Here is a 16,788-nt window from a genome sequence, read left to right as displayed (position 1 = left end):
ATAAGTGTCCAGATTTAATATTTAGAAAGACCATTAAATACCATTTTTTTAAAAATCTGCCTTGGTGCTATGATTTTCTTACAAGCTGAGGTTGGTTTCTATTTTTGGATGAATACATTCATACAGTCTTCATATCAAAAATGTGGCTCTGAACCAGAGGAATATTAGAAATGTCCTTGAAAAATGAAGGAAATTGAGATTATTTATCAACTGGGCTATCTATAGGCAGACACACATTCTTTGGAGATTAACATTCTTGAGTCTTTGGGCCTTCATCTGACATTAAGGAATTGACTTTTTTCTTCCCAGCAGGGAATTCACTGGAAAGGCCTCAACTATACTTTTTGCAAAGTGAAAAACAAACTCATTTAGTTGGCAAATGAAGATTATTTACCTATAACTGAGATTCTTTGAGATGAACTCTGCATATTGTTGTATCAACCAGGCAAGGTACTAACAAGCTTCAACAGGACTTTATTATCAAAGTGGAAACCTCTTTACCAAGCTGCTGCTGCACCCTCTGAAGCTTTCTCCCAGTCTCTCAACTCCTCCCCCTTCCTTTCTGTTTCCTGTCTTTTCAGACTCCCAACAGCCAGTGCTCCCAGTTCTAATAATTACAAGCAATATCTAAACACCACATTCCCTCCTCTCTTAAGAAACTCTCCCAATTAAAACAAACCTTCTAACTACAGGAACAAATACGAAACAAGACACTATACTGTTGGCAGAAATATTACACTGAAAACACTGTAGATACTACATAACATAGTCTCTAGTCCAGATAGGTGGTCATCTGGGTCTGACAGGCCATCTCTCAAGCCCCGGTTCCAGTGCAATGTCTTGTTGTGTTGGTACTACAGTGAAGTCATCCAATGCAGACTGGGTGTTGGCATAATCTCCTCTTGGTGCATAGGCAGGTGCAAGATAACAAGCATTCCATACCTGCCCATCAGAAAGTCGATAGGTGTAAGGTCCCTTCTTCTCTATGATTTTAAGAGGAGCTGTGAATTTATGGTCCCCTTTGCATAAAATTCCAGGTTTTTGTATTCTAACAAAGGAATCACACTCAAACTTTGGTTCCTTAGCACCCCACCGCTTATCTGTGAAAGCCTTAGACTTTGCTTGGTTCTGTTCAACTGTTTTTCTCACATCATCCTCGTTTGGGGCATCAGGTCATGCCTTTAACAATCCAGCAACGTTCAGTTTAGTATTCATCTGTTTCCCATGCAGTAACTCTGCGGGTGATCTTTGCATTGTGGCATGTCATGTAGCCTGGTATGCTTGCAAGAAATCAGTACTGAAGGGTATCCACAATCGCCCTTCCAGTTTAGCCATTTGTAAACTCTCTTTCAAACTTCTGTTAAACCGTTCGATTTCCCCATTGGCTTGAGGGTAATACAGGGATGACCTTCTGTGTAAAATGTTCCTCTGTGCTAGAAAAGCTTCAAACTCCAGGGAAGTAAATTGACTACCATTATCTGAACCCAGTTCTTTGGTTCTCTTCCCTGCTAAAAACTGAAGAGAGGAACTTAATTAATTACTGTAGCAGAAGAGATTTGCAATGTAAATGCTACCTCAGGCCATTTACTGAAATAGTCTATTAAAATGATGGCATAAAGGCAGTCAATTGGAGCAGTATCAAAGGGTCCTACAATGTCAATCGCCACTTTTTTCCCCCATGCAGATTCAGGAAGAAAAACAGGCTGTAATGGAGGGGTACATGTCACTGCTGTCTTATCATGCATTTGGCAAGCGACACAGGATTTTATGAGTGGTTCAGTTTGAGAGTCCATCCCTGCCACCAATACAGATCCCATAGTTGTTGTTTGGTTCTGACAATTCCTTGATGAGTATCGTGTGCCAGGTGTATGAGTTTTGACTGTAATTCATCTAGCACAAGGAGCCGGTGTGTACCTCGTAGCACACAGCCATCAAACAAAGAAAGTTCATCCCGAACTCTAAAATAAGGCAGCAAAACTGGGTCAAGGTTTTTAGGGTGACTGGGCCATCTCTTTGTCAGATATTCCCATAGTTTTTGTTGAACAAGCAGCTTGAAATTGTTCTCTTGTAACTGCAGTGAGAGCACTTGTAACAAGCGTAAGCACTACATCCTCATCCTCCGGTGGACCATCTGGTGAAGGCAACGGCAGGCAAGAAAGGCAATCAGCATCCACATTTTGGTTTCCAGGCTTATATTCCAGTTCCTAATTGAAAACGAGTAGTCTTGCAGACCATCGAGCAATACGGTATCCTGCTCTTCCCAGTCCTTTCGTGGTGAGCAACGTCGTCAAAAGGCTGTGGTCTGTGCACAACTTGAACATGCGACCCTTCAGGTAAGTTCTCCATTTTTCAGTAGCCCAGACACAAGCAAGTGCTTCTTTTTCAACTGTAGAATATTTTCTCTCAGCATTACTTAGTGTCCTTGAAGCAAATGCAACAGTCCTCTCTGTGTTGTCCTCATGCAGTTGTGTGAGAACAGCCCCAAGTCCATAATCAGAAGCATCAGTAGTTACAATTGTGGGCAATGCAGGACTGAATAGTGCAAGTACTGGACTATGTACAATCGAGTTTTTCACCATTTCGAAACTAGCTTGTGCATCCATTGTCCAAACTAATGTTGAACTTCTCTGTAGTAATTCTCATAATGGTTCAATGACAGAAGCATAATTGGGAATGAATTTTGCATACCAGGAGGTAAGACCCAAAAAGGAACGTAAGGTTTGCAAATCTGTTGGAGGAGGAGCATTTGAAGTTGCCAGGATATGATCTGGATCAGGTTTTAGTCCAGCCTCTGAAATTGTATCCCCCAGAAAGGAAAGTTCAGTTTGTCTAAATTTGCATTTGGACCTATTGAGCTGGAGGCCTGCTGTACTGATGCAGTTTAGTGCAGACTGCAGGTTATTGTCATGCTCCTCAGAAGTATTTCCAAACACGATAATATCATTCAGATAGCACTGAACTCCATGTTGATTCTTCAGAATCAATTACATAATTTTTGAAAGGCACTTGGGGCAGATGCGAGACCGTATGGAACACATTTAAAACAAAATAGTCCCTCATGTGTAATAAATGCTGTGAGGGCTCTGCTATCGTCATGCAACATAACCTGATGGTATGCGCTCTGCAAATCAAGAGTAGAAAACATCTTTGCTCCACGTAGTTCTGCAAACACTTCTTCTGTGTGAGGAAGAGGATCGCTGCCAATCACAATAGCTTTATTTGGCTCCCTAAAGTCCACACAAAGGCGAATGCCTCCACCCTTCTTCTGCGTCTCTACTATAGGTGAAACCCATTCCGAGGAGTCGATCTCTTCAATAATGTCCGTTTGAACAAGTTTTCTAAGTTCCTCTGAAACAGCTTCCCTGTCTGAAAATGGTAAGCGCTGTAATTTCTGTCGTACAGGCATCACGTTATTCCTCATTTCCACTTCATGCAGAAACCCATAAGCACAGCCGAGTTTCTCCTCAACTTGGTGTTGGGTCCCAGCTGAAACTGGTGTGTATACCGCAAGAGTGCTTTGCTGAGGAAGATCAATTCGTCCATTAAACTACCCTAAGATTTAAAGCAGCCAATAAATCTCTGCCAAGGATAGGAGTGCCTTTGTGGACAATGTAGAACTCTGCAGTTATACAGCAATCACCAAAAGTAACTATTACTGGCAGGCAGCCATGTACTGGAATATGGTTTTTCAAATAGCACACCAAGTGAACTTTGGGTTCAGTAAGAGGCACATCTTTAAAGTAATGCTGATGGAATTAGGTAGTATAGATACTGATGAGCCAGTATCCAACATTAGCTGAATAAAGTGTCGTTTGCCTGAGGGTATGGTGGAAACATTTACAGTGCACTTTATCTGTTCTGGAATATGTGCAGTAGTGATTTTGTCCACACTCAGCACAGTAACATCTGGTATTGTAATTGCATGCACCTGTTGATTGAACTGGCTACTGCGAAATACTTTAGCAAAATGTCCAATCTTTTTGCAATGATTGCACTGAGCTACTTTTGCCGGACATCCTGCGTAGCTTGCAAGGTGTTGTGGGGATCCACAACGAAAACATGCTTTTACTGTATTTTGAATTTGCTGATTCGGTGGTTTTTCATTAGTTTTCCTCTTGCAATTGTGTCTGCAGTGGTAGTGAACTTTTCTGCAAAGGAGTCATAGCCTGGACTGTGACTCCTGTATCCATGCTCATTATTTTGGCTTCAGCTGTAGCTGACTCAATCTGAGTACCAATGGTTATTGCTTTTTCTAGTGTAAGTTGTGGTTCTAGAAGCAAGCGTTCTCTTACATGAAGCATGGTTGTTTTCTCAATGAGCTGGTCTCTAATCATCTCATCTGCCATATTCCCAAAAATCACAAATTACAATCAGACTCCTCAGAGAAGCAATATACTGCATTATAGTTTCCTCTGGCTTCTGCTCATGCTGGTGAAATCTGTAGCAATTAGCTACTACATTCACTTTTGGCACAAAAAAAATTCTTTAATACAGTGAGTGCAGTCTCATATTTATCATCTGCAGGGGGAAAAGTGTAAAATATACAGCAGGGGATTAGCAGAGCACGCTTTCTTACTTCAGAAATCTCTGTAGCACTGATTGCAAGCAGGTAAGTCTCAAACATATGGATCCAGGTAGTAAAAACAATTGGAGGCTCACATTTGGCTGCAGCTTCTTCCTTTTGCCGTCTGCGGCGGCAGCTTTTTCACTGCTTGGGGCGGCAAAAATCGTAGATCAGATCTAAATATCATTCCTTAAATTTAGAGAAGGTATAAAAAGAACTCCATGTTGCTGCCATAAAAATCTCTCAGAGGAACATACCTAGAAAAGCCTACAGAGGCTGCCTTCTGTCTAGTAGAATGTGTTTTAATTCCCTGAGGAATGGGCAGCCCTATCAGTTTATAAGCTTCATTAATACATACTCTAACGCTAGCATTCGTACAGATATAGCTTTCCCCTGGTTCTTTCTTAGGGTATGTCTACAGTACGATATCATTTCAAAATTATTCTATTCAAATTTTCGGAAGCGATTTTATACATTCGGTCTTCTGTGTCCCCACTAAAATGCGTGAACTCGGCGGAGTGTGTCCACAGTACCGAGGCTAGCATCGAATGTCGGAGCGGTGCACTGTGGGTAGCTATCCCACAGTTCCCGCCGCCCACTGGAATTCTGGGTTAAGCTCCCAGTGCATGATGGGGCAAAAACATTCTCGCTGGTGTTTTTGGGTGTGTGTCGTCAGTCGCGCCTCCCTTCATGAAAGCTACAGCAGACAATCATTTCGCACCTTTTTGGTGTGCAGACGCCATACTGCTTTCAGCAGACGGTGCACGATTTCGTATGCGGGGTGGGAGGTTGAGGCAACTCCCCTGGCAGCCAGTTTCACACAGCCAGACAACAGGGCCATTAGAAGAGTGCAGCAGGGCATGCTGCACATCAGAGAAGCTTTGAAAGCCAGTTTCATGACTAGCCAGGGTATGGTGTGACAGTTGTGTTTGTTTCTCTTAAAGTTACCCGCCCCCATATATATATGAAAGGAAATAAAGTCACAATTGTTTAAAAACCGTTCTTTATTATTTGTTGCACAAAACATTGAGAGAAATCAGAAGCTAGACGGCTGGGGGTGTGTGGGGGGGGAATTGGGTTAGGGGGGTGGAGGAGGAGGGAAGGACAAGTCCCGAAACCAAATTAAAATTTAGGATATGCCAGCTTTCTGTTGCTTGTGCAGTCCTCTAGGGTTGACTGTGTGGGTCCCTGTAGCCTCCCCCTCTGTGTTCTTGGGCGTCTGGGTGAGGAGGCTATGGAACTTGGGATGGAGGGAGGGCTGCAGCGGCAGTCTGTGGTCTTACTGCCTTTCCCGCATTAGATCCACCATACAGTGGAGCATGTCAGTCTGCTCCCCCATGAGCTTGACCATAGCATCCTGCCAGCTCTCATCGCTCACATCCCTCCTCTCTTCATATTCGTGTAATGCTTTATAGGACTCCGCAATTGTTTGCCTCCACACATTCAGCTGGGCCCTATCAGTGTGGGAGCACTGCATGAGCTCGGCAAACATGTATTCCCGAATTAATTTTTTCTGCCTTCTAATCTGGAGCAGCCTCTGGGACAGAGTAGATAGGGGCTGCATTGAAACATTTGCACCAGCTGCGGGAGGAGAAAAAGGGAGGGTAGTATGTTAAAAGATACATTTTAGAGAACAAAGGGGACACACTTTCTCAGTGAAACAGGCAATTCATAGTACACAGCACATGTTCTTTCTGTACAAGGTCACATTTTGCCTCTTATACTGAAGTGCCTGCCACTTTGGTGTGAGTAAGCCATCACATGCGGCCAGGCAACAGAATTCAGCTTGCAGGCAGCCATGGTAAGCCCTAGGGGCACGCTGGGTTCTGCTACTTCCGCATTCATTTCAATGCTTTCGAACTGCTGGGCCCCCTTTCCCATAGCAAGCAAAATGCCTGGTGGGTTTGCCATATAAAAGGAGGGCCTGCGGGCTCTCTGGGATGATCGCTTCACACAATACCCTTCCCCCCTCCCCCCCCCGACACACACACCCACCGCGTGGCTCCAATGAGGCTCTGAGTAGGGATGAGCCCTTTAAACTAAACACTAACAGCCCAGCACAGCTGGGTTTCCCCCCACCCCCCACTACGTGGCTCCGATCAAGCTCTCACTCACCAGAAGTGCTTTCTCCAGGGTCATGGTCCGGGAGCATGCCTTGGGAGTAGGGGGGAGGCTATTGGCTCCAGCGCTGAGAATAGTTCCTGGCTAGGGGGGGAAATGGGTTTCCCACTTGCCGTCTATGGACTATCCTGCTCCTCCAAAAACTCATCCTCCTCGCTCCGTGCTACTCCCCTCTTGCAGGTGTCCACGGACAGTGGTGGGGCAGTGGTGGTCAACCCCCATAATTGCATGCAGCTCATGGTAGAAGCAGCATGTATGGGGCTATGACCCAGAGTGTCCGTTCGCCTCCCTGGCTTTTTCGTACACTTGCCTGAGCTCCCTGATTTTTGTACGACACTGCTCTGTGTCCCTGGAGTAGCCTCTTTCTGTCGTGGCCCTGAAGACTTTAGCGTATGTATTTGCGTTTCTTTTTTTGGAACGTAGTTCTACCATAACAAATTAGTCTCCCCAACATGCGATGAGATCCAGTACCTCCCGTTCGGACCATGCTGGAGCTCGTCTGTGAATCCGGGACTGTGTGGTCTCTTGTGATGGTGGACTCTGCATAGTCGCCTGTGATGGTGGACTGTGCTGATGGTCACCTGTGCTGATGGTGACCCAACAGGAAATTCAAAAGTTCCTGGGGCTTTTACTGCCTACCTGGCTAGTGCATCAGAATTGAGAGTGTTGTCCAGAGCAGTCACAAGGGAGCATTCTGGGAAAGCTCCCGGAGGCCAATAATGTCAAATTGCGTCCACAGTACCTGTAACCCGGAACTGCAATCTCAAGTTTAGCGGTACTCCACTTGCCGAGGTGGAGTACAGAAATCAGATTAAAGAGCCCTTTAAATCGAAAAAACTGGTTTGGTCGTGTGGACGGAATCAGTTTTATTTCGAAGTAACTCGGCTAATTCCAAAACAACTGTGTACTGTACACCAGGCCTCAGCTGAGAAACAAATTTAGGGACAATCTAAATTGTTTGGTCCTGTCTAAATACCAGGCTAAAGCCCTTTTAACATCCAGAGTATGTAATTTAACCTCTCCATTGTGAGACTGGAGTTTGGGAAAGGAAACTGATAAAACTGAAGACTAGTTTATATGGAAATCTGAGATCACTTTTAGTAAAAATCAAGGGTGCGTACAAAGCACTACTTCATCTTTATGAAAAACAGTGAATGATGGATCAGCCATTAATGCACGTAGTTGACGTATATGTCTTGCATAGGTGATGACTATAAAAAACACTGTCTTAATAGACAAATAAAATAAATTACAGCTTGCCAAAGATTCAAGGGGAGGTTTCATCAATGTGAGAGCACTATGTTTAAATTCCAAGATGGCATAGGATGTCTTATTGGAAGGTATAAATTATTGAGGCCTCTTAAGAACCTTTTAACTACATTATTAATAAATATTGATTTGTTCTCCATAGGTACATGTTGTGCTGATATGGCTGAGAGATGAACCTTTAGTGAAGATAGTGAAAAAGCTGTTTTCTTAAGCAACAATAACTATTGTAAAATTTAACTGGATTGGTGCTGTACATGGATCTTAATCATACACAGAAATCCACAATAAAAGCTCTTTATTTTTCTTAATCCAAAATAGAGCAACGCCCCATCTTTTTTGTGTGTGTCCCTCTAATACTCCTTCTGCAGATCTGGTTCACAATTCATATTTTCTTCTTCTGATCCAAGGTTATTCTCAGTTCAGAAGGAACTGAAGATAATACTATACTTGTTGGATATGGGACATTGTAGAAAAATTCTCTGGGGAACCAGAAGGCTTTTTAAGTGATGGCAGTAGAGAAGAAATTCTAAACTATTTTACATGACCTCTCTTTTCCAAAAAACACATTATCTGGGACTGTTTCAGTACATCTCCTTCCTTTTCCATTACTATAAACTGAATCAACCTCTGGCTGAACTAGGGACATATCGGATCTATGAATCTGTGCCTTGACTATTAACTGCTGCAGTACCACACTGCTACTAGTCACTAGTTTCATAGCATTCCTTCGTCTCGATGGTTCCTTGAAGTCTCACTTTCAGAAACAGCTCATCCGGATCTGAGGAGGAACATCTCCTCACCTTCCTATGCGGATATATGTCAAAGCACTGGCTCCTTAAAAATACTTGGCTTAGAGGAGTCTTTTTCCTGCAGATTGGCTTTTTTCACAGAGACGGACACCACCAAGAACTGGAAAATGATGCCTACCCTACCAGCTGAGTCACTACCAAAACGTTAAGTATTGGCTCTAGACATAGAAGCTCAGGAGGATTTCCTTTTCTGATCTTTATCATAGGGACTCCTAGCAATAGCAACAGAAGAAGATGACTCATTCAGTTTCTAGTAGACTTGTCCAGTGCCACTACCAGTCTGTGGGCTTTCTTAGCTCCTAGCCCTGTTCCATTTCCAAATGATTTCGCCAACACTGCTTCTTTTAAAAAGGATTACTTGAAGTCTATTCTGTCTTTCTTTGCTCTTGTTGTGAACATTCAGCAAATTGAACACACCAGGTATCTAACGTGTATATCCAATGTCAGAACAATGCCAGACAAGTTAAACATCTTTTGAAACCGGAGTTGTTCTTCAGTTCCATGTCAAGCAAGGAACTGTATTACTCTATTACTATAACTATATAACTACTTAAAACTAGCTAACTAATCACAGATCTGGGAGGACTCCAGAGCTCCACACAAAAAGCGTTCAGCCAGTTGCAGCTTTGAAGGAACTGAGGCAGCTGGAGCACCACGCTCCTTTCTACCCTTGCCCTGGAATGCTCGATGTTCACTGAGGGAGGGGTGAGGGAGGACATGAGTGCCCCAACAGCTACTGCTAGCTAGAGTTCTACCGGTCAGAGCAGGGGACACTTGAAGGAGAACCAAAAGCTCCTTTTCAAGCTCACAAGTTGATCTAGAAATGAAAGTAACACAATGTAATAGCAGAGTGGAGATGAGTAGTATGGCACCAGAGACCTTATTACAGCATACTTTCAGAGACAACTACTTATAGGTAAACTCCTCCCTGTCCTTTCTTAGCTTCCTATTCTTGTTCCTGGTGATTAAAGAATTTTCCTATTACTTTGTACACAAAATTGCTCAGATTTCAATTGAGCTGCCTATCTATTCCCAAGAAAACAGAAGCGTGTTGAGGGGACAAATATTGAGTCATCTTCTCTGCTTGAATTTCAGACAAACCAAAAATCATTCAGATTGTCAAGGTGGGGGATGGCTTCAATCTACAGCCTCAGAGTTGGACAGATTAGCACCGTCCACTGATTGGACAGATCCTAGAAATCTATTTGCCAAGGAAATATGCAGAATTTGCATTTTTACAGAGGATCTTTAGTTTTTACTCTGGCTGCCCAGCTCTGAAGGCAGAGCAGAGAACAGCGGTTGCTGGCTGGTCGCACAGCTCTGAAGGCGGCAGCACCACCAGAAGCAGCAGCGCAGAAGTAAGGGTGGCATGGTATGGTATTGCCACCCTTACTTCTCCATTACTACTGGCAATGGCTCTGCTTTCAGAGCTGGGCGTCCGGCCAGCAGCTGCCACTCTCCGGCAACCCTAGAGAAACTAAAGTTCAGCGTTTCAATAGTAGACTGACTCTACTATCAGTTGAGATTGTCAGCCTTTCCCTATAGATCAGGGGTGGGCAAACTTTTTGGCCAAGGGCCACATCGGGGTTGCAAAACTGTATGGAGGGCCGGGTAGGGAAGGCTGTGCCTCCCCAAACAGCCTGGCCCCCGCCCCCATCTGACCCCTCCCACTTCCTGCCCCCTGACTGCCCCCCTCAGAACCTCTGACCCATCCAACCCGCCCCCCCGGCTCCTTGTCCCCTGCCTGCCCCCTCCCGGCACCCCTCACCCCTAACTGCCCCCCCGGGACCGCACCCCCATCCAACCCCCCCGCTCCCTGTCCCCTGACTGCCCCGACCTCTATCCACATCCCTGCCCCGACAGGCCCCCCGGGTCTCCCACACCTATCCAACCCCCCCCCCCATCCCCCCAACCCCTATCTACACCCCCACCTCCTGACAGGCCCCCCAGGACCCCACTCCCTATCCAACCTCCCCTGCTCCCTGGTCTGCCCCAACCCCTATCCACATCCTTGCCCCCGACAGGCCTCCTGGGACTCCCACGCCTATCCAACCCCCCCTTTCCCCATCCCGACCACCGCCCCCAACCTCCGCCCCATCCAACCGCCCCTTGCTCTCTGTCCCCTGACTGCCCCCTGGGACCTCCTACCCAACTTCCCCCTGCCACCGCGCGTGCCGCCACCACCCCCTTACCATGCCGCTCAGAGCAGCGGGACCTTGCAGCCCTGCTGCCCGGACAGAGCAAGCCATGCTACCTGCGCGGCAGCATGGCTGCGGGGGAGGGTCCGGGGGCTAGCCTCCCCGGCCAGGAGCTCAAGGGCTGGGCAGGATGTGGCCCGCGGGCCATAGTTTGCCCACCTCTGCTATAGATGAACAGGATAACAGCACACGGCTACCCCCTGATACCTGACACCATGCAAGGCACTAAATTTAGCCGTATGGAGTGGAAATCCATCAACCTCAACAAAAAACTCGCACAGATACAGACAGACATCATCTTCCTCTCCAAGTGCAAACAGATGGACATCATACCAAATGCACTGAAGGTAAAAAATCCATTGCAATCAACACACTACACTGACTATGGTGAGAGACTGTGCCACACACTCTCAAAGAAACTGAGGAACCACCTGATCAGCATCCTGTACAGCAGACAGGAGAAGATCAAGAATGAGCTCTCAAAACTGGAGACTCTCATACAAAACCAACCTTCCACACAAAATTCCACATGGCTGGACTTTACAAAAACGAGACAAGCCACTTATAACACACACTTCACGTCTCTACAGAGGAAAAAGGACAGTAAACTATCTAAACTCCTACATGACACAGGGGGCTACAACAGTGGTACCCTCAACTCACCTAACAATATTGTTAATCTAGCCAACCACACACACAGCCCGCTGGAAGAGTCTGTCCTATCTTGGGGACTCTCTTTCTGCCCCACCACCCCCACAAACATGATACAGTTCTGCGGTAATCTGGAAGCCTACTTTCATTATCTCCAGATTAAGTAATATTTTCAACACCACTGAACAGTGCACTGGCCCATAGGAACCTTCCTACCAACATTACAAGAAGAAGAATTCTGCATGGACTCCTCCTGATGGTCAAAATGACAGACTGGACTTCTACACAGAGTGCTTCCGCAGACGTGCACAGGCTGAAATTGTGAACAAACAGCATCACTTGCCCCATAACCTCAGCTGTACAGAACGCAATGCCATCCACAGCCTCAGAAACAACTCTGACATTATAACCAAAGGGGCTGACAAAGGAGGTGCTGTAGTCATAATGAACAGGTAGGAGGCTGCCAGGCAACTCTCCAACACCACATTCTACAGGCCACTATCCTCTGACCCCACTGAGGAATACCAAAAGAAACTACACCATCTGCTCAAGAAACTCCCTGAAAAAGCGAACAAATCTGCACAGACACACCCCTAGAATCCTGACCAGGGGTATTCTGTCTGCTACCCAAGATCCATAAAGCTGGAAATCCTGGATGCCCCATCATCTCAGGCATTGGCACCCTGTCAGCAGGATTGTCTGGCTATGCAGACTCCCTCTTCAAGCCCTACTCTACCAGCACTCCTAGCTATCTTCGAGACACCACTGACTTCCTGAGGAAACTTCCATCCATCTGTGATCTTCCAGAAAACACCATCCTGGCCACTATGGATGTAGAAGCCCTCTACACCAACATTCCACACAAAGATGGACTACAAGCTGTCAGGAACAGTATCCCCGATAATGTCACGGCAAACCTGGTGGATGAACTTTGTGACTTTGTCCTCACCCACAACCATTTCAGATTTGGGGACAACTTATACCTTCAAGTCAGTGGCACTGCTATGGATACCCGCATGGCCCCACAGTATGCCAACATCTTTATGGCTGACTTAGAGCAACGCTTCCTCAGCTCTCGTCCCTTAGTGGCTCTCCTCTACTTGCGCTACATTGATGACACCTTCATCATATGGACCCACAGGAAGGAGGCCCTTGAAGAATTCCACCCGGATTTCAATGATTTCCACCCCACCATCAACCTCAGCCTGGACCAGTCCACACAAGAGATCCACTTCCTGCACACTACACTTAAAATAAGCGATGGTCACATAAACACCACCCTATACCGGAAACCTACTGACCACTATACTTACCTACATGCCTCCAGCTTCCATCCAGGACACATCACATGATCCATTGTCTGCAGCCAAACCCTAAGATACAACTGCATTTGCTCCAACCCCTCAGACAGAGACAAACACCTACAAGATCTTTATCAAGCATTCTTAAAACTACAATACCCATCTGGGGAAGTGAGGAAACGGATTGACAGCGCGAGATGGGTACCCAGAAATCACCTACTATGGGACAGGCCCCACAAGGAAAATAACAGAACACCACTGGCCATCACGTACAGCCCCCAGCTAAAACCTCTCCAGTACATTATCAACGATCTACAACCTATCCTGGAAAATGATCCCTCACTCTCACAGACCTTGGGAGACAGGCCAGTCCTCGCTTACAGACAGCCCTCCAACCTGAAGCAAATACTCACCAGCAACTACACACCACACCACAGAAACACTAACCCAGGAACCAATCCCTGTAGCAAACCTTGTTGCCTATTCTGTCCCCATATCTACTCTAGCGATACCATCAGAGGACCCAACCAGCCACACCATCAAAGGCTCATTCACCTGCACGTCTACTAATGTTATATATGCCATCATGTGCCAGCAATGCCCCTCCACCATGTACACTGGCCAAACCGGACAGTCCCTACGTAAAAGAATAAATGGACATAAATCTGACATCAGGAATGGTAACACACAAAAGCCAGTGGGAGAACACTCCAGTCTTCCTGGACATTCTATAACAGATTTGAAAGTAGCTATACTTGAACAAAAAAACTTCAGAAAGAGACTTCAAAGAGAAACAGCAGAACTAAAATTCATTTGCAAATTTAACACCATTAATTTGGGCTTGAATAGGGACTGGGAGTGGCTGGCTCATTACAGAAGCAGCTTTGCCTCTCCTGGAATTGACACCTCCTCATCTATTGTTGGGAGTGGACTAAAGCCACCCTGATTGAGTTGGCCCTGTCAACACGGGTTCTCCACTTCTCTTCATGTGTCAGTATATTTATGTGTGCATCTGTAACTTTCACTCCATGCATCTGAAGAAGTGAGGTTTTTACCCATGAAAGCTTATGCTCAAATAAATCTGTTAGTCTTTAAGGTGCCACAGGACTCCTTGTTGTTTTTGAGGATAACAGTAGTTCTTTAAGAAGCTATTATTAGGGGAGGTCACTGACACGGTTGTGCTGGGGCAACTCTGGCAGTGTCCTGACTCCTCAAATCCTTGATATTGGTCAACTGGGTTATAGTTCTGGATATCAGGAACTGTACTGGTTGTTAGCTGATGATCCTCTCTTACCAATGGACAAAAAGCATCCATTACTGATAGGGTCAGCAGGTTTGGACATTACCGCTAAATGGACCTGTGGAGTGAACTGCCACAGTATGCAAGTGGTGCTGAGACCTTCTCTATCCAGCCTGGTCTTCTCATGCCAACTATGCTGTGTTTGAGGGGCCTGTATCCCCGAAGAACTGGAATAGTATTTGGCCAAAAGTCTGAAAATTTAAACTACTCAATGAAAGGCGAAATTATCAAATCAAAAGAACAAAAATAAAAGGTATCACAGATAGTCACTTCAAAACTTGTGTTCTCCGTGACAAAGATTTTCCCCTTACCAGGAAGATATCTTGACTGTCTCAGGTAGTATTGTTTTGCTGATGTATTTGATATTCCAGAGTCATTTCGCATCACAGCTTTGCTTTCCCCTCCTGATTGGATACAGCCCAAGGCCTTTGGCTCTGGCATGCTGAAAATCAAGATGTCTAGTAATTTAACTGATAACTCTAGACTCAGAATTACAGACATTTACTCTAGCCTGATAAGTACAGTGCTCTCATCCAAACTCCACAAATCTTTTCCAAATAATGATTGTGGTCCTGATTTTATTTCTAGTGAAGTTAATGGAAAATTTGTATTTACTTCAATGGGAGTAAACTCAGGCTGTATGCAAAAAAAGTGTGTCCAGATCTATTCTAAGAGCACCAATGCCTAGTGACTACCGAATGCTTAAAGTTTATCTCTGACTGGCGACTGAGATACACAAATCAGTTCCTAATCACAAAATAAGTTTACAACAAGTAAACATTTATCAGCTGGTATAAAATAGATTGAACGGGAGTATATTTGCAGTGTTTGTGTATGTGATTTTTTTTTTAAACACACAAGAGCAAAGGAACATAATCGTCCTGAAAATGAAAAAAAAATAAAAATAAAAATGCAGCGCTAGGTGAAAGAATAATTGAAAAAAACCTCTCCCCACGCAATATCATATGCCACATTCCACCTCAACAGAGAACATGAAATAATGACATTGGGCAATAACGAAGACCTGAGACCAAAATCTTTAAACTGTTGCCCAAGAACCATGGCTTCCCCATCCCATGGATCCTAGCAATCTCTGCAGCAAGGGAGGGAAAACCACAGCTGAACATATGATGCATAACATGCAAAAGCAACTAGCCTTGTGACCTTCCATTTTTACCCCTCATGAAGGATAACAGCTGCGAAGGACTGACTGACATGCAGTGTAAACGTGTTAGACAATCCGTTGTAACTTTTGGGGTGGCCTCTGCACAGTTTCTGTGTGAAAACTACTTAGGTTAGGGGTGTGATTTTTATCCTGAAATAGTTACATTGGTACAACCCCTCGTCTGACTCAGTTGTACCAGTGTAAAGCCTCAGATTAGTATAGATTGCTCCTGAAAACTGACTAGTGTAATTGCACCTCCAACCAAAATGAATTGGTACAAAAACTGTGGAAACCAGGTCTTAGAAACCACCACTAGAGACTGTATAAAAGCATCTATCTACCTTGAAGTCTTTAAACCATGATTTGAGGACTTCAATAGCTCAGACATAGGTGAGAGGTTTATCGCAGGAGTGGGTGGGTGAGATTCTGTGGCCTGCATTGTGCAGGAGGTCAGACTAGATGATCATAATGGTCCCTTCTGACCTTAATATCTATGAATCTAAGTGCTCTCTTTATGGGGCTTCATTACAGGGTGGCTTACTTATGTGAATTAGGCTGTTTGGTTTCTCATTGCCTCCATCAAAGTACACTTGTTAATAGCTAGGTTTCAGAATAGCAGCCGTGTTAGCCTGTATCCGCAAAAAGAAAAGGAGGACTTGTGGCACCTTAGAGACTAACAAATTTATTTGAGCATGAGCTTGCATGAGCTATGAAGTGAGCTGTAGCTCACAAAAGCTTATGCGCAAATAAATTAGTTAGTCTCTAAGGTGCCACAAGTACTCCTTTTCTTTTTGTTAATAGCTAGTCAGCCTCAAGTATGGTGAGGCATACCTGCAGGGCTAGACATGGCCAAGAGGGTTCAGATGGGTAGCCCACCCTTTTACAGGCTACTTTAAGAGTGAGTTACTACTGAACATTAGTAAGGGTGGCAGACTTTGTCCCTAACTTAGTGGATAAAGAAAATAAAGTTAGTTTAATGTATCTAGATTTTAGTCAAGCATAAAAATAAACCTTGCAATACATGAAAACTCACTCTAAAAACCAATTGAAGGTAAACTAAAACACAATAAACACAATAAAAATCAAATGTCTTATGTGTCTTATGTAATTGTGGACTTACCTAAACAGAAACTCTTTTGTTTTCTTTTCCTTTAACTGTGAAATGCTGGGCTTCTTGGAATATGAAATTCCAAATTCTGTGTCCTCCAAGTCATCCCAGCTGTCCATAGTCTTTAACAGAGTCTGACCCCATCGTCTCCTGCAATTTTTAAGGCCAACTGCACCATTTTGAGGGCCTATGGTTGCTTGCTTCTGTTTTCAATAGAAAAAAGTTTCAATATTCTCTATTCTTATATTTTACACCTAGTTCATTGCCTGCCTGAATGCACTGAAGTGCTTGGAGAAATTTTC

General features: G+C 44.7%; 1 protein-coding gene across 3 annotated transcripts in view; it reads right to left on the bottom strand.

The window, feature by feature from the left end:
- MAK (male germ cell associated kinase) overlaps positions 1-16,788 on the bottom strand; it is a 49,632-nt gene that overhangs the window by 14,967 nt on the left and 17,877 nt on the right. For all 3 annotated transcript variants that reach the window (XM_077809118.1, XM_077809119.1, XM_077809121.1), the window contains exons 9-10: positions 16,499-16,673; positions 14,525-14,655 (exon numbers count right to left, since the gene is read on the bottom strand). In XM_077809118.1, coding sequence (XP_077665244.1) covers positions 14,525-14,655; positions 16,499-16,673 — 306 coding nt within the window. The remainder of the gene's footprint in view (positions 1-14,524; positions 14,656-16,498; positions 16,674-16,788) is intronic.

This window comes from Eretmochelys imbricata, chromosome 2 (genome assembly GCF_965152235.1).
Source record: "Eretmochelys imbricata isolate rEreImb1 chromosome 2, rEreImb1.hap1, whole genome shotgun sequence".
Classification (NCBI taxonomy): domain Eukaryota; kingdom Metazoa; phylum Chordata; order Testudines; family Cheloniidae; genus Eretmochelys; species Eretmochelys imbricata.
This window is presented reverse-complemented; position numbering and strand designations above follow the sequence as displayed.